Source organism: Melospiza melodia, chromosome 9 (genome assembly GCF_035770615.1).
Source record: "Melospiza melodia melodia isolate bMelMel2 chromosome 9, bMelMel2.pri, whole genome shotgun sequence".
NCBI classification, from domain to species: Eukaryota; Metazoa; Chordata; class Aves; order Passeriformes; family Passerellidae; genus Melospiza; species Melospiza melodia.
Window position 1 is genome coordinate 11929992 of NC_086202.1, and position 18629 is coordinate 11948620.

The 18629-nt window shown below is 41.7% G+C and overlaps 2 protein-coding genes across 9 annotated transcripts in view; one reads left to right on the forward strand and one right to left on the reverse strand.

Annotated features, from left to right (window-relative positions):
* The window catches only part of SLK (STE20 like kinase), a 49448-nt gene extending 41226 nt beyond the window's left edge, over positions 1 to 8222 (reverse strand). For 3 of the 4 annotated variants that reach the window (XM_063163249.1, XM_063163250.1, XM_063163248.1), the window contains exon 1: positions 7535 to 8222. In XM_063163249.1, coding sequence (XP_063019319.1) covers positions 7535 to 7684 — 150 coding nt within the window. In that variant the 5' untranslated portion in view covers positions 7685 to 8222. The remainder of the gene's footprint in view (positions 1 to 7534) is intronic. The other variant, XM_063163252.1, reaches the window with a different exon arrangement.
* A 263-nt stretch (positions 8223 to 8485) lies between these two features.
* The window catches only part of STN1 (STN1 subunit of CST complex), a 38517-nt gene continuing 28373 nt past the window's right edge, over positions 8486 to 18629 (forward strand). For 2 of the 5 annotated variants that reach the window (XM_063163257.1, XM_063163258.1), the window contains exon 1: positions 15548 to 15701. In XM_063163257.1, the coding sequence (XP_063019327.1) occupies positions 15697 to 15701 (5 nt within the window). In that variant the 5' untranslated portion in view covers positions 15548 to 15696. Of the gene's footprint in view, positions 8576 to 15547; positions 15702 to 16615; positions 16753 to 18629 lie in introns of those variants that run through there. The other 3 variants (XM_063163255.1, XM_063163254.1, XM_063163256.1) reach the window with 3 other exon arrangements.

An 18629-nucleotide genomic window follows, 5' to 3' on the forward strand; every position in this document is an offset into this window, starting at 1 on the left:
TTTTTTTTGCTTCAGGTACATCTTCTGCTGCATATACTCCAGTTGGTTTGTGTCATGAATGTAGAGCATATTCAACAGAAAATCTGAAATGCCAGTAGAAATTAACATTTCCAGTAAAGCCTTCATTTTCTGTTGAAGTATGAATACCATTAGAAAATGGTTTGAGGTAGCCTACTGGCTTTTATTGAATATTAGACAATTTTTATTGCCTGACATCATTCAAACATATTCCTCAAATACTGGGTCTTTTTTCTCTCTAATAAAAATTCCTTCCCATTTCTGAGTGGAGAAACTGTATTTCCCCATGACACATTTGAGATATATCTGAGACTTAAAACTTCTTTCAAGCTGTAATCATGTTATAAAGTCATTAAATATGGACTAGAGGGAGAATTTTATATGGTTTTGGAGAAAAATTATAAAACATCACTTCTTTTACTCTGTGCTATTAAATCAATCTGCTTTCTGTGCTATTAATTCCATCTGCTTTGTTTTCTAACTGTAGATTTCATGGCTTTTCCATCACTAGACATAGAAAACTGGAACAATCCAAACAGTATCAAAAGAAAAGATAGCACAAGCATTGTAGTTGACTAATTTGGCAGCTACTGTAAAATAAGACAATAAGCAAAAGAGGTGAGACACTATGAATTTGCCAACTCCGTGTATAATCTGAATATAATTAAAGGTTATTGGGGAAGCACAAAGAAGCAAAGACTGGAAAAGTATTTATAAATGACACATCAGCCACCAGGGTCTCAAGGAATGTATTTAAAATCTCAAATCAGAGAGTTTAATTACAGACTCCTCTTGAACACAGACGCAACTGCCACTGAGGGAAAATGATGTTTACAATCTTCGGAGATTCTCAAAACGTGGGTCATGGCCCACAAGACATGGAATTCCTAGGTGGGCTCAATTTAAACAATGACAAAATCAAATAAAAAGAAATCTCAGACTGGGGATTGGGATATTTGCAAATACAAACTCAACAAATTATTTCTAAAATATTGTTTACAGGGTGGTCAGAACTATAATTTCAGTCATTACCAACAGAAACCTTTCAACTATTGCTCTGCAACACTGTAACAAGTGTGTTACTATGTGAAGGCTTGTAGCTCTGGAAGATCCTGCCAATGATTAAAGGTTTGACCACATTCTCTATATTCTGTTAACAAACCCCAAAAATTGACAAAACCCTGCCCAAAAACCCAGAGCAGAATTATTTAATTAAAAGGACTGCATGTGACTTAAGATAGAAAAATTATTTCACTAAGTCAGAACAGCTTAAAGAAGCTTCATTCTGCAATCTATTTGACTTGAAACAGTTACATTTAGCTTTGAAATGTGAAGTTTTTCTTTCCAGACAAGAAACCACAGTCCAAACAGTTACACAAACAGTTAGCTAAGAAATGTGATATATCAGATGACATGAGAAAAACAAAAGGGAACTTAATAAACATGAATAAAATCAAATAATGAGTTCCTATCTACTTAAGAGTTTGAAACAGTTGACATAACTATGCTCACACCTTGGAAAAGATGACTGCCTTACCAAGAACTGATCATAAGCATTCTATAATTATCCTCCACAAACTGTCTGCAGTTTTAGTTCCAAATGCATCAGACAGACAATACATTACTCATAAGTTAAGTATTGTGATGCTGATTTCAGGCCAAGTGATGCAAATATGTCCAAAAAGTGAGACACGTGCTCTGCTCCTTTTGAATATTTCCTTGCTACAGACAAAAAGGAAAAGTAAGAAACAAGTTGCCATTTCAGTCAAGCAAGTTATCTCAATCCACAATTTACAGATGACTTTCTGGCAGTACCATTTCCTCAGAAAACTTACTGGAGTGACAATAGGTGTAAAGAGCTCTGTAAAGCTTTCCCTTTGACAAATTTCCCAGAGTTTAAAACAGACACTGCCTTTTCCTTATCTGCTATCTTCTAATCAGGCTAAAACTGCAATAGTGTGAAAATAAAGATAACATTGTAGGGCAAGGCACCAAGCTGATCAGCAAGATTGCAATTATTTGCCTTCTATGAACTGTCAAACATGTTTTTCATCATTCACAGCAGCCCTAGAGGACTCAGGCTACTTTTACAGAGATGACTGTTCCTAGCAAGCCTTAAGTAAAGTTTAGTTCTATTTCACTTGGACTAAATATTTAAAATGTCATATTGGCACCTTTTACATTCCTCTCTTGAGAGTAAATCAACTCCCATATCTCCTCTATGTGCTAATGCCTCAATGGCTAAACAAAGCAACCCAGCACTTTAGAGAATATTATTAATTCAGATCTCCTGAGGGCAACTGCACCATTCCACTGCTCCAGTTTAATGAGAGGTCAACTTATATAGTCAATTATGAATGACAATAAATTAGAAGAAACCATATTTCATATAGCAAACAATTTTAATCAAAATTGCCAAGAGTTCTGCCCCACTGAGTCATTCTTCTGTATTGAACTTCAATTTTGAACATTTTCACCTGCTATTTCTTTCCAGGTCTGGGGTCATGGCAGACCCACATGAAACTCATTTGTGAAACACTGTGTTTGACTGGAAACTTTCAAATATGAGTTTATCTTCCAACTAGGACCAAACATGTAGGACTACAGACAAACTCAAGCAACATCCTTCCAGAGGGAACTATACCATCCAAAAAGGAATGTCTGCAAAGTTTCAACAGTTCTACCAAATTCTTCTAAACAATTAGTGGAACTAATGACACCACATCAGTAAAAAGATAAAGAGTAGAAAAAACAAAGCCTATCTGTGCTTCAAGCTTAGATATAGTAAGTGGTCAAAATCAGTTCTTGGGATTCCTAGGTTACAGATCTAAAAGATATCCACCCTAGGAAGCAGCATGATCCATTACTATCATCTAGATAGCTTCAAATTGAAATATCCAACTGCAGGAATTTAGAAAAATGTGCTGTAAGACCCAAGAGGTTAGGAAATATGAATTCTCCTTGTTCTGTCCTTAATTTGTTTATAGGTCAAACTAATTAATGCATTTTCTAGGATAAGAAAATAAGTTAATATGTTAGTGGTACAAGAAAAGTACTTCTCAGCAGCTACCAGCAGTCAGTTCATATTTAAATATTAAAAGGAATTAAGAGCACATAATCATTAAATGACGTAATTGGTCCGGTCTTATTAAATCACTACTTAAAAATTCTATTTGTTTCTACCTGCTGTAGAAGACATTAAGGCAAAACCAGGCTGTCCTGTAAGTCATATAGGCACATTATAGATAAGATGGTTTTCAATACAGATACAAAAATGAAGCAACACCATTGGATTATTTGACTTGAAGAAACGCTCTTGTCAAAAGTCCACTATGACCAGCCAGAGATGGGCTGGTACTGGCCACTACTGCCAACAGAAGTAAATATGAACACTTAATGTAGTGATTTTCAGAGGATAATGCAACTGGGTGATGCTGTTCACCATGATTAGGGTTATCTGCTTGCACAAAATTTCTTCTCTGAACCCAAAGAAAAAACAGATTTTTTTTTAAACCAAGCACCAGTTAATTCTCAGAGCTGGAAAACTTGTGTTAGATACTTCATATGAAGTTGTCATTTTATTTTCTGAACTCCTATGAAAATTTTGTATACAGAATGCTTCCAACATCTTAGATTTAGTGTAGTGAATATAGTGCAATACTATAAAGGGGCAGAACACTCCAGTTCAAACAAAGAAGCCTGAATGAAATTCTAAGCAGACAAGTCCAAAGTATTCCCTAACAATAATTAAAATATAGATATACTATCTCTATATACACATACCATATAGAGATACTCTGTCTTATATCATATAGTGCCACATATGTTTTACTTCTGTAGAATCTGTTCCCACAGAAGACTTAAAATTAGTACATTTGTGCAGATGGTACCCATAATAATCATAATCGTGGCCAAAAGTACATTAATTTCTTGGAATAGCATCCCCTAGTAAAGGGCTCAAAGACAACTAGACACTATGAAAATGCCTTTCTGCAATGTAAATCTTGTATATGAGTGTACAATGTTCTTACTGCCAGAAGAGGCTGGCAAATTTTACTGCAATACAGGCACAAGACTTTATTTAATTCAAAAGGTTAACTGAGGAAGATAAACATCATTAATGAAAATGCAGGTATCTGTAGCAAGAAAGAGTCACACATCACATGAGGCATTTGAATGGTCTGTTTTCACATGATCTGAATATTTACTTCTGTGAATTCAGAAAATAGTTTAAAGTTGATGAAAGTCATGAACACACTGATCTATCTTAAAGCAATGCTTACAATACGCACAGAATTGCGATTTGACACAACAGGGTACTAGAACACACAATGCAGCAACATGATATAATAATGTAACTACTTTCTAAAGCAAACTGATGTAATTACAATAAGAGCCCATGTTTTTTTCAGGGCACTTAACCTAATCAAATCAAGAGCAGTTTCAAACTGTCCCTCTTTTGTTTTAGGAGCTTTTTGTGTCTGACTGCCAAATTTCAAAGTTGAAATCAGCCTCCAGTGTCCATCAGAACTCTAGGAGTCCACTCAATTATTCTAAATAATCCATGAAGAGCACATAAAATTCTATCATCAGGAAACTCGAAGTTCTCTTCAAGAGCCATCACCTGACACTGAAGTACTGCTAGGATCTATAAATTGTAAAAGGACAGAAATCCACACCATTACTCATTAGCCAAGAGCAAAAAGAAAACAGCCTAAAAGTGGCCTCTTTGAAGAGCCTGAAAAGGGCCAGAATAAAATGTCCTACAGGGCTATAAAACCTTTGCCATCAGTAATCTGCAATTACAGAGCTCCCCTGATCACAAGAGACTTGCAACAGCAGTTGAAACAGAGTATTTCTGAACATTACTTACAGGCCTGCGAATACAAATGTATGAACTCAAAAACCCTTAGAATGCTGCAACAAACGGCTTCAAAGGAAATAAACTCTTCTAGAAATTTGGCTAAGGTATTAAAAAAATAAGCAGGATCCTTGTACTTGATTGCAAAGGAGAATGAATCACAAGTTTTCAATGACCTTAAGTCTTCAGTACACAAAATGAATTATCACTGGACAGCGTTTTTAAGTAAATTATTTAATCAGGGAGGCTTCCCAGTACTGTCAGAATCATTTAGAACTGGTTTTGAGTCTTTACTTTAATATTTGACACTTTGTTCAGAAGATCAGTTGCACAATTAAACTAATTACCCCTCTATGGGAAATCATAGCATGCAACCAATCTAACCTACTTTTTAGAAATTCAAAGTATACAAACATTTGTATGGCAATTCCATTTTAACATGCATCTGCCAAAACGCAGTCACACACAGATCCTAAGATCTTAAACAAAGGCAAATGTACTTTTGGCAAATGTAACTGACACTAGGGTGATGGGGGGGTTGGCAAACAAAACAAAATCCATTACACAAAATGAAAACCCCAACCCCCACACTTCCATTACCTAAAGACAAAGTCTTCAAGCATTCTTGAGAGCTTTGTTCTGGCTTATAGTTTTGAATTCAAAATTTGAGAAGGAATTGAATGTCTATTCCTGCAGCTTCTCATTTGAGGTGTATGTCCATGAAAGAACAACCTAACACACCTTTCCTGCTTTCCACAATGTTTCTTGGGAAGCACACTCAGGTGTACGAACACAAGTACAGTTTGTATCTGTGTGTAAGCCTCCTTCTCAAACTATATGGAAACAAAAAGAATGCTGATGAACACATGCAGTAACATATTTTTTTAAAAGGGGAATTTTTATCAGTAATACTGCCTGTTAATTCTCATAAGGGCCAACTGGTCAACTTCAACAAGTTGATCAGAGCAACCACATCTGTAATGCTGCCTATGATCAATTTCAACAGTGAACTCTGTCATTTCAGTCAGAATTAAATCTCGGAAGTGAAAAATGACATCCAAGTGGAAAACATTCTCCTGTTTCTGTACAGAGTACACTGAAATGCAAATTTTACCCGGTGCCTTGCTCAGACACCTTCATCAACTACTACTGCTATACAGATGAAGGGAGAAGAGGTTTGAAGATGGGAGGGGAAGAGCACGTGGGGGAAGAGGAAAACACATTTAGTATTATATCTGAGGCATATTTTCAGAAAATGGGAATCAAAACTCCACTATGAAGCTCAAATTAAGACTTCAATACTCTGGAAGCGCTGTTAGAGATGTTACGTGTTTGTGGTGAGCAGGCTTTATGACAGACACATTCCCAGCCTTTTAAGAAAAAAATCCCAGAAGTCTAATCTTCAAAACTGACCAAAGAACCACCATCTAGACTGGGTACTACACCAGCGTCTAAATAAACTAAATGTTCTTAATATAGAACATTGACACAAATTCCTTGGGTGAAATGACCCCACCTAACATTCTGACCGTACTGTGGCACTTCTGCTCAAATATACAAACAGGTGATACCACCACAGTACAACAGAACCCAAAATAACTTCTGCCAAAAATAGCACAAGTTTCATGAGCACCCAGATTTCATAAACTCTCAAATGCAGTACTCTAAATTTGTTTCTTGACCGAATTAGCTCTCAGAAAGACTGTAAATGCCATCCTCTCGTGCTATTTTCTCTTCGTCTCCAGAAGCAGCTCCAGAGCTTCAATTCATGTCAGTTCCCAATTCTCTCATGCTTATCCACCAGGATGTTTTTTTCCACGCTATCCATAAACCAAACATGAAGCATTAACACCCTTTTAGGAAGGGGCAAGCAGCCGAAGATTTGCCTGAAAGCTGAAATCTCGTCAAACACTAGCAGGGTTGTATCTATGCCATTGTAGTCCACTTGGCTTGATAAATTCTAGATAAGGTTCCTTAAAAACCCTACTTGTACCAGTACACTTAAAGATTTAAAGAGCAAATAACTGAGAGAAGTTAGGAGATCCAACACATGGATTCCGGCACACAGGGAAGGCCACGAGAACACAGCTGTTTAATTCAACTCCACATGGAACAAGATGGGAGCATGCCCATTAAAGCGACAACAGCCTGGCTCTGTGCACTACACACAGAGTCAGTTTTACTGCTCATGGGGTTCCTTCCGTACAGGGGAAAAAAAAAAAAAAAAACAGTATGAACTTCGGATCTAAGAAAATGCAATCTTTGTAAGGTTAGGAGCCATACTGTACACGAGTCCCAAAAAACCCAAAACACAGAGAAGTGAGCAACCCAGCAGCGGGCAGGGTGGAGCAAAGGCGGGACAATGACCTAATAGGTCTTTTCTATCTTTAGTTTCACGAGGCTCCGTGGCCAAGAGGCGCCGGGATGCCCCGCTCAGCCTCCGGCCGCGTCCCCCCGCAGCGCTCGGCGCCCCAGCCGAGCTGTCCCGAACTCGGCGCTGCCAGAGGGATCCCGAGGAGAGGGAGCCGGCAGACAGGGATCCCGAGGAGAGGGAGCCGGCAGACAGGAGCCCGAGGCACCGCTGCGGGCACCGGCAACGCTCCGAGTCACTCCTCAGCTACGGGAACACAAGCGAGCCGCGCTGCCCGCCCTTACCTTGAACACTTTACCGAAAGCACCATCGCCCAGCTCTCCTATGATTTCCCAGAACTCCTCCGGGTTCAAATCCCTCTTGACGTGCTCGTATTGTTTCTTCTTCTTCTCGCCGCCCAGCTTGAAGATCTTACGAAAGTTGAAGAAGGACATTTTGGCTGCGGCCGAGGGATGGGGCGGGCGGCGGTGCTCCCTCCGCCCGCCGGGACCACCTGGCGCGGCCGGGGATGCCGGGCGCGATTCCCACGCGGAGACCAAAGTCTTGGCGTCGCCCGGGAGGCGCCGTCACTGCGGGGAGACAACACCCCGCGATGCCCCGAACGGGGCCGGGCTCGGCGCTGCTCTCCCCGACGGGCTCGGCGGTCCCTTACTCGGCCGGGCCGGTCACCATCGCGGCAGCAACAAGTGCCGGTCTCGCTCCTCGGGACGGGCGGCGGCGGAGCCGGAGGAGGGGTCACGGCTCCGCTGGGAGGGGGCAGCCGCTGCGCGCCGGGCAGCGGGGAGCGGTCACGTCCCGCCTCGCAGCACGGGGCGGATGCAGGGAGGGGCGGAGGCTGCCCCGCTCCAGGCTCCCAGCCGGCGTCCTCGCGAGCGGCGTCCCAGGGTGGCACCGCGGCGGAAAATGACGCTTCGCTGCCGGCCTCTCTTCCACTCGCTCGCTCCCTCGCCCTGTCGCGGAGCGGGGCCCGGGCGGCTCCGCTTCCTGCGGGGCGGCACCGGCGGCACCTCCGCCCCCTCCGCCCTCGCTCCCGCCCGCCGCCGGCGCGTGCGCCCCGCGCTCCCGCCCCTCTTCCCGCGCTCCCGGAACCGCCTCGCGCCCCTCCCGCCGCTCCGCCGCCGGCGCACGCGCAGCAGCGCGCGCCCCCGCCGCTCCCCCTTTTCCCCGGCGCGTGCGCACGCGCCGCACCGGCAGCACGCGCGCGGCCCTCCCCCGCCAACGGCTCGGGCCCGGCACCGGCGGAGGGAAGAGGCGGGGCTTGTCCTGCCCACGTGACGCGGCAGCGGCCGCCTCAGCCAATAGGAGCGCGCGGAAGCTCCGGGCGGGTAAGTCGGTGTCGGGCTCAAGATGGAGGGGGGCGCCCGCACCCTCCCCCCGTAGCTCAGAGCAGCGTGGCAGATCGAGGGCTCGTCCCTCCCTCTGTTCTCTTTCCCTTTAGCCCCCGCTGCGTGCCGTTCCGGGAGGGGCGTGTGGTAGAGAGACCCTTTTTCCTCTGATCCCGGAGGAGACCCCCGGCTCTCCCTGCCGCGCAGGCAGGGTGTCCCCAGCCCTGTGCAGAGGCTGATGCTCCCTAGGCGGGGCACGGCCTCCCCTCAGGACTGGCCGGGTGCCCTGAGTGCCCAGGCCCGCCGCGGGAGCCGAGGGGCCCTGAGGGGCTCGCTGTGTGTGTCAGGAGCGCTGTGAGGGCAGGTAGCGCCTCCTGGGGGGCTGGGGCTTGGACATGGAGCTCTGAGGAAAGTGTTAATAGCACCAGACGGCGTTGGAAAACTTTTGCTTTTGTTTGTGGTCCGGTGCTGTCCGTTGACCTGCTACTTGTTTAGCTTCTGTCATAGCAGGGTGCGATGTTCTTGTGCTGCCCATTTGGTATCTTCGGTATTTATTTATCTTTGGGACAGGCCTGAATTACCTTATCTCACAACCTTCTCTTCCCACAAGTGATTCCTTCCTCAGCCTGAAGTATAATTGCATTTTAATAGCTGTGTTGTGTGCTTGCCACCCAATGTGGGGCGTTTGCTCACTTGAAAGCGAGAGGCGTTCCCGTTGCCTGGATTAGGGGCAATTAGCAGAGCCGGGCGCTGAGTTTGGGTTGTGACGGGCTGCGAGTCCATCCAGCAGCAGCCGAGGCGATGCTGAGACCTCAGAGACATCTGACAGTGAGACAAACAGCCAGGGAAAATCGTGTAATGCCGTATCCTCGTATGAACCTCAGTGCCTGCAATTGCCATTAGCTTAAGCTGCGTGATGAGCTTCTGAAGATCAAGCCTGTGGTGTGCATCATTCCCCAGACCATTTTATTAGCGTGACAGTAGTTTGCTATGAGGATAGTCCGTGTGTAAATTCAGTAATAATAATGAGGCATTGAGATGCCCCTGACACAAAGCGTTTATGAATCGAACAACAGTGTTCTGTCATGAGTCAATTTCTTTAAACTGTATAAAACCAGTTTCAAACCAGTCCCACCCTATGAATAGAGAGCCTTTCAAGTACTCTTGCTAAACTGATTTGTTGTAATAATCAGCGTTTGTTTTTCAAAAATGATATTCAGCTTTATGGGTTCCTTGTACTGATGGCTCTGCCACAAAAGGTAAAACTGTTCAGAAGGATGCTAAAACCAAGGCTGTTTGTGTGTGAGGTCAAAACCAAGAAACAACTGCAATCCTAAGGATGTGCTTTATCTTCTGTGATCTGGCTGGCTGGCTCCACCTATTAATTTCATAGGCTAATTTCATTCAGATATATTGAATTAAATGCAATAACAAAAACAGTGTCACCAGCAGCAATTTAACTTCTCATATCTTAATTTTTAAAGTTCAGTTTCTTTTTCTTCTCTATAATTTTTCTTTTGCCCCTTCAGGTGGGATGATAGCTTTGATTTGGATATTAAAATACAATGATGGCTTAAATAATAGTTTTCGTTAATATTTGTAATGTAATATTTTGATTTTTACTTGCTTTCTGTCAGATAAAAGGTGCTTTGGGACTAATTTCTGTAGGTTTATTTAAACTGACTGGTTGATAGAGGATGGGGGGGAAAAGGAGTCCAAAGTCATAGCATGAATTCCTTGTATTGAGGCAGGATTATCTTTTCTTTAGCCTCAGGGTTAATGGCAATGAAGTGGGAGGGGGGCATGGGGGTGTTTATGTGTGAATGTTAGAGTTTGTAATAACTGGAAAGAAATGCAAAACTAAAAGAAAATTTGGTAAGTTCTATGTGAACAAGAGCAGCTGAGGTGGCAGCTGTGGGCTGGGATAGCAGGGCCTGGCTGTGCCTCAGCTCTGTTACAAACACTGGGCTGTGCAGAGCTCACACACAGCACCTCTGCCTGGGTCAGTTCCTGTGTGACAAAGGAGGCTCAGAGCAGAGCTTGGTGCCATCCTACCGATGACTGAACCTCAGCAGGTGCTGCATTGTGCTGCTTTAGACTTGTGTAAACACAGTCTGCCTGTTCCACAGGGCTTTTCATTCATATAACATTGGAAATAGAAGATGAAAGTCTGGTATGAGAAAGGAGCACTTAACTTCTTCTTTCTTACTCTTGAACAAGTAATTCAAGGTAAAACCAGGATATATGAAAAGGAAAACTATGACTCTGTCTCATTTTTTCCCATATTCTTTCACTCTGGAGTTACAGCTTGCCACTCAATCCTGACAATAAACTCCATGAGGTGAAGGTTAAGTGCTAGTAGCAAATCCTTCCCAATTTGCTCTGACTTCCTGGTTTGGAGGAGGCTGTATGAAGCCTGAATTTTGTGTGTGTGGTTTTTTTCTTCCTGATAGAAGGAGTTCTGAGCAACTGTAAATGTTTCCAGATGGTAAGGATAAAAAGGTAAAAGTGAGTTATATTAAAATTTTTCCTTTAGGAATTTAAAGCAATGCTTTTTGAAAATTCATTACTTCCTTTAAATGTCAGAGGAAGATGTTAAAGTGAAGATGTTAAAGAGCTATCTTGATTGTGCATCAAATATTTTGGCTTAAAATAGCTGTAAACTCTTTATGACAATCTTTTTCATCTCTTTGTGAGTTAGAAATCTCCTTTATACTTCCTGCTGCTTAATACCACCATCCTTTCTCATTGACTCAATCACTTACACTTGCCACTGTTCCTAACTCTCTTTAAGCTGTTTCTTTTAAACTGCTCCAATTTCTCTTAATTGAAAGTAAACACTTCAGAATTTTAATTTGAAATGTGTTCTTCACAAGATTTATTGCCCTTTTGCTGCAGTCCTATATTCTGTTTTCAGTTCTTTCAAAATATTTAATGGTATATTTTTATATTGTCTTGACTTTCTGTCCACCCACGCTTTCACTGATCTCCAGAATTCTTTCTGGTGTTTGAGCTCACTGAACTGCTGTAAGGTCACAGGTGGCTTGTTTGTGGTTAAATCTGGAGTGTAATTCTTGTTTCATCCATCTTAATCTGTCTGTCACCCTTGGCACTCAGCACTGTCCTTTCTGTTTCCTTTAATCGATGTACCCTGTGTTGTTATTGATATTTTCTCATTGTGTGGTAGCATTTTTTCATCAGCTCTGCCATTTCTCCTCTGATCTGTTCCCACAGTTAGCACTCTGTGCTGTATTGGGCTCATTCCAGTCTAAGCACCAATGTAGCTTCCAGGTCACTGTAGTGCTCCCCAGTGCAGGGGGATGATTCTGTCCTGGTCCTGTGCTCACACTGTTCCTGATAAAGGCCAGGATGCCACTGCCCTCTTGGCCACCTGGGCACTCCTGGCTCATGATCAGCTGCTCTTTCCCAGTGCCCCTGGGGTCTTTCCCTCTGGGCCACTTCCCAGCCCCTCTGTCCCAGCCTGTAGCCCTGCCTGGGGCTCTTGTGACCCAAGTGCAGGACCTGGCACTTCCCCTCCTTGAGCCTCACACACTGGCCTCAGCTCACTGATCCAAGCTGCCCAGGTCCCCCTGCAGAGCCTCCCTTGGCTCGTGCCAGCCTGCTGTTGTTTGTGAGCTCAGTGGGGCTGCCCTCAGTGCCCCATGCAGGCGATGGATGCAGATGTGGAACAGGGCTGTTCCCAGCTCTGCTCCCTGCGCCCAGCCCTGCTGGCACCGCTCAGCACCACGCTCTGGGCACAGCCCTCCTGGCAGTTTTGTGGCCAGCAGAGAGCCCCTGTCCAGGCCTTGGGCTGCCAGCCTGCCCAGGAGAGTGCTGTGGAACACAGGATTGAGGAGTTTCCTGAAGTCTTCAATAGGACAGCATCCACAGCTTTCCCCTCATGCATTGGGTGGATCATCTGGTCATAAAAGGAGCTCAGGAGATCAAGCAGGACCTGCCTTCCCAAAAGCCATGCTGGCTGGGCCTGAGCCCTTGGTTAGCCTGTACATGCTACTTACACAGCACTCCTAAAGGCTTCCTATAGTAGCAGTCCCTGTAACATCTATGTACTGTATAAGTGGCCTTGCCCCAGTTCTAGTTATTCTAAATGAGCCACAGCTGTGAAGTCCTTAGTTGGGCAGCAGCTGTGGCTCGTGAAGGTTACTAGGATAAAAGGGGGTGGGTTGAGAGCCCTGGTGGAGTCACAAGGAACAGCACTGCTGAGAAGAGCTGTATGTGAGAAAGCCACTCAGAAGGTATAGCCTTTAGGAATATGTTAACAACAGTATGATTACAACAGCTTTCTGATAAATGTACCATTGATAGAGCTGTGTCTTAGAGACTTCTCTTTCTCTTATGCAGAGCAAAAAGAGACTTAGTCTTGTACTCAGTATTTTGTGTTTATGATATGAGTAACAGGAATAGTTCAGTCATAAATAATATAAACAGGAAAAAATGATAATACCAGAGGTTGGACACTCAAGAGCTTGCCCACACCTTAGCCAGAATCAATACTCTGGCTCCTATCAATAACCTGGGTTTACTACTATTTATTATTTGGTTTGGGGTTTTCTCCTGCCTTACTGCAGGATCAGTTAATCTAAGAATTGCCATAGAAACATGTGGCATTCGGAAGCTTCAGCATGTAAGGACATAGTTCAATGTTTGCAGTAAAAAAACATTGAATATTAAAATGTTTAGGAATAGGATTGATTTAATTTTGGCTTCAGAAAAGTCTGTGTGTTTATTCTAAATTGGCCATACTTTTTCAGCAGTCAGTGGGGAAATGTATTTTCACAGGGCAGTTCACCTTCCCCATTTGAGATACTTACCTTTATCACAGTATTGGACTGTGTGAGGTGAGTTTTCCTGGCAACATATAATGGGAGTTCTTCCTACCTATGGAGACTCCATTGCCAGCAGAACTCTTGGAGTGCATTTCTCTTGATGTCAGCAACACTTCTGGGAATGATGACTGAGCAAATATAAAAATTGCCAAATTACCTGAATGTGTCCAAGTAAACCTATGATGTTTTATTGAATAGACTTTATTGAAATTAAATGGCGGAGAAAAAAGCAATAATATAAATATCAAAGTTTGAATAAGGATCAGATTTTTCAACAAGTAATGCAAGAATATTTCTTGGAAACCTGGCATTTCAAAGCCATTCAAGTTTTAACATGTTGACTTTATTGAAGCTATAGCAAAAAATGTTTTTTTCTTATTGCTTCCAGTTGATGTGCAAGAAAACCCTCTCCAAGACTGAGATTCAGAAATAGTCTTATGTCTTTGTAGGGGAGTGAGAAGCAAACCTCAGATTTAATGGAAGGCATCAACAACTTGAAACTTACATAGCTGATTCTCTTTGATTAATTGACTAATGCAATTAAGAACTTCAGATCCTCCTGATAAAGCCTTTCAAGAAGGCTGCACACTTTTTGGTTTGTATTTAACACAAAAACCTCCTTTTATAGAAATTTTCAGTTAATATTCAACTACTGAGCTGCACTGGCAAATAGTTGCATTTTTTCATGGAGTACTTAGTCTAATAAAAATTCTCTCCATATTGTAATGACTGTAACAATCTTTCACAGAACCATGCAGGACTAAGTCCATCTAGAACACTTTTTAAAAATAATAATATCCTTTATTACTATACTACTCTTAGGTATAGTGCTGTATTCCTTCTAACGATTTTAATAATTTGATGTTATATTTCATTTGAAATGAGATTTATTTGATCAAAGCTGTACATGAACACAAAGCAAATTATTTCAAACTTGTGGAGCCCCCTCCATCTGATAGCTATTAGAAGCTTTAGTTAAATCACATGAAACATGTCTTGCAAATGCTGCACCATGGTTGCCTTTCCTCCAGATGGTAATTAAACCTTTTCCTCTTGCGTAGCAGTCACGAGCTGATTTGCTCTTTTTGTTTGTGGCTTTCAAATTTGCATTAGTTCACATAGTAGCTAGGATTAGAAATTTATTAAGGGATAAAGATAGCTTTGCATCTCAGTATTGCTCTCAGTCAATACTGGCACAAAAAAATGTCTGAACAGAAAGCCCACATGTATTACTGCTTTTCTTTCTGTAAATCCTGATTTTCTTTCACTGTTTCCCAGGAGTCTTTTTTTTTTCCAGAATGGACTTTGTGTTCTCTTGTGATCCTGATCAGCTCTGGAATCTTGGGACCAAATAACTTCTTCTGTAATATGAAAATTAATTTTTTTAAATGATGGCTGGCTGGCCAGCCATCAGACCCAATCCTGGTTGTGTGGTAAGCATAACCAGGAAGTTTATTATGCCTTCTACAATTACTATTAAAAATATACCATCCTGTTAAATAGGGAACATTTCCTACACACACAATAAAGAAAAATTTGACAAAAAGATAACACTAAAGACTATTGATTTCTTACTGATATCCCAAAAAGAGACATTGCAGTGGGATAATATTGCAGATATGTCTACCAGCAAAAAGGGGAAATAACGTAGAATGTGAGATACCAACTGTTTATTAATGTAAAGCTAGACTTTAAAATACTATTTTTTTTTATTGGAAAAAAAACCAACAAAGTTTTTCATTGCATAATGTTATTTTTGCATTACAACCATGCTTGTACTGATTTCTCTGTGTGTAATGTTCTTCTCTTTTTACCTAGAAAATGAGGCAAAAATAGTTGACCGTTGTAAAGTAGAATTTGGTTTCTTGTAGGATCTCATCTTGGTACAGCAGCAATGAGGGGAGCTGCAATAATATGGCAATTGTTAAGGCAGACAGCAGCTACTGTGTGTCCAACAATAGTCTGTGCAAACTTTGGCCACTAGCACTTGCTTATGACAGAGCAGGGTATTGTGATGTGATGCACTTTTTGTCTCAAGTGCCCTGAAATGTTTATTTTTTGACAGAAGGGATCTTTAATAGCTAATCCTCAAAATTATGTTTTGTAGCACCCTGTGATATTCATGGACTGAGCCAAAAAAGCCCATTACATTGCATGGACTGAATCATATCAAGAAATAGAATTACTTACATGAAAAATCATTCCTGTGGCTTCTGACTGAGCACTAATATATTTTTCTGGATAGATTATACAGGAGTGACTTCCTTTCAGAGCATGAGGTAGGAAATGACATCTATTCAAATGCAATTAAGAAGACACTTAAATTAGTTTATAAAAGGCTGTTGGTTTCTTTACATACCAAGATATCAGAAATAGTAATGAGTTTATCATGTTAGCTGTGACAGTGATTCATGGAAGAAGTTACAGCCACAGGGAGGTGTTTTCTTTCAAGTATCTAAAAAATGTTCTGTCCATTTAGTGCCTTTCAATGGGATTTGGAACAAGTTTTTAAAGATGGGCAAAAACCAAATCATAGGTTAATTATTTTGAAATTTCAGATTGTAATGGAGTGCTCTGTGGTGCTATGAATGTTCATATAAATTCTGACTTATTCCAAAAGCTGTTCTAATTTAGGCCAGATACATAAACCGGTTTAAAGGGGAGGGAGGTAAATGGACAGGAATGCTTGCCTCTAGAAGCTAAGTCAAACTTGTGGAGTTCACAGGCACAGTAAGCTATTAACCAGTCTTGTCACTTCTATGCAAATTTATGAAATTTGAAAATGTTCATTCAGGAAGTGACACTAAATCTATGTTACACTGCTAAAACAGAGTATTCTCTTTTCTCTGTTAGTTAATTCCTTTGTGCTGTATCAGTAAATTACAGAATCCCAGAATGGATAAGGTTGGAGGGGTCCAACCTCCTGCTCAAGCAGGGCCCCCTAGACCACATTAGTGAGGATTCTGTCCAGACAGCTTTGGAATGTCTCTGGGCAAGCTGTTCCAGTGCATGTTCTCCCACAGACATTTCTGGATCCATGGGAAATTGTATCTAATGCATGGGACAAGGATCAAAAGAGCTACTTGTACTGTTTATTTTGTTACACACCTCCCTGCCAGTTTTTTCAGAATCAGGTTTTGGGAAATTGAGTGCCAAAACTTTGTTTTGAGGTTTAGCTTGCATATAAAACAAATTTCAATGCCAAAAGGAGGCAATCTAGGACTTTAAGCTTTGTCCCCATTCCTTCCAAGATTGTGGATGTTGGAGGAGCCAGTTTGGTCTTCTGGAGCCACGTGCACCTGTCCAGAAGGTTTTCCAGGCAGTGGAAAGGTAAAACCAGAGGGAGGGAAATGTTACAAGTTATCACATGGAGACCTTAACTCCACTGGAACGCTGTTACACTTAGAGCCTTGTCAGTTTATTGATAAAAGAGCTTTTTTGCTCCTACCTGTATCCTGCCTTATGGGCACTGTGGGCAGTGCCATTATGGGTTGTTAGATTCCCCACTGGCTAAAGGTTGCAGTGATGGGCCTCTTGTCTTGTAATAAAAACTAATTAATAAAAACTAATGTAAGTAAAAAGACATGCAATGTTTAGAATTTCAAGGAGCATCTTTAAGAAAAAAATCTATAATTCTTCCTTTTGGTAAATTGTTATCTGAACAGCTTAGACAAATGTTAAACCCTTGTACAAGTAATGTTTGAGGAAGTGCTGAACTTCTGGAAGTTCAGAGGAGTTCTAGATTTCTTAATTTTGTTTTGAAACTATGTCTTTAAATTGGAATTGTACTTAAATGTAAGAACTACAAGACATGCAGCATGTAGCATCAAAACTGTCAGGATTTTACATGACAGAAGCAGAAAGTGGTTTATTATGAAAGACTGAAAGTGCTTGCCCCATCTTGATTTGTAATAGAACAACCAGGTAGGAGGTGGTTCCAAACTGACCTTACCTCACTGTTTGATAGTTTTCCAACAGCTGTTTTCCAGGAGCCTTTTTTTGCCTTTCAGTAATGTGTTTTGGTCTCAGTGATGGTGTTCATCTTGTTACTGGTGTTGGATACTTTCTTTTAACTATGTAATTTTTAAAAACCTATGGGTGAGTTTCATGTCTAGAATCTTTGTTTCATATTAACTGTAACCAAAAACTTTACTTCCCAGTTCAGTAGGACTTACTTGTATAATAATACAATGGGTTTATTTGGTTTTAATTTAAAATGTTGTATGTGGCTGTAGGTAATTAAAAACATTTCCTGAAAAATGGTGGGTTTGACTGTACCATGCTGGAATTGCCTCTGCTGATCATGAAAAGTTGAATAATAGTTGTTTGTCACATAGGGTGTTGACTCAGACACAGATGATTTCAATTCAGATGACAGAGGGCGTTACAAAACCCAGCTGTTGACTCTGCTCCTCTTTCCACAAGTTGCTTTGTCTGTGGCAGGAATGGCTGACCTGTGGAGCAGTTTTTGACAGGCACAGTTTCTGGCCTAGTTTATTCAAGTAAACCAGTGATGACTTTAAGTTGTTTTAATGCACTGGGTTGGCAAATCCAACAGTTTAGGAGCTGTTTCCAGTGTAAATTGTCAGTGCTAGCATGGTAGTGGCAGCCTTTGGAGAAGAGTGAAAGCCTGGTAGGATGTTTAAGTTGCCTGTATTAGTGAATAAATTCTCTGTTTCTATTTTACAGCTAACTTGAGAAAGAGTTTTTGCAGCAGTGTGCCAGCACTTGCAGAGCAGTTGCAGACAGCCACTGGCAAGACACATTTTCTTGGCTCAAAATTATTAATCTCAAGCTAAGGCAATTTTCTCCAAGAGCTTAGGTTGTTAATCAAATTTGGAGAAAACACAACAAGAAACATGAAAACAGATACTTTTCTTTGAGGTTTCAATTGCCCTGGGATTGGAGGAAGACTGTTTACCTTTTTTGGAAAAGGTACATGGTGGGCACAAGAATATGAGCCAAGAAATTAATTGGCATGGGCTGATTTTGAATAAATCAATAGGGTGTTAAACAGGAAGCTCTTGAGACAAAACAACCCAGTAGGCTGCTTAGGAGGGAAGAAAGAAAATGGGTTTGGGGGGTAGCATGGTTGGGAAGGGTGCCAATTTTCTTTGCTTTCCCTTCTAGGATAATACCTTGCTGAGCTAGCAAGGTAGCTCTGGGGTTATGCACTTGGTTGGCTTCTCAGTAGAGTCAGGAAAGCT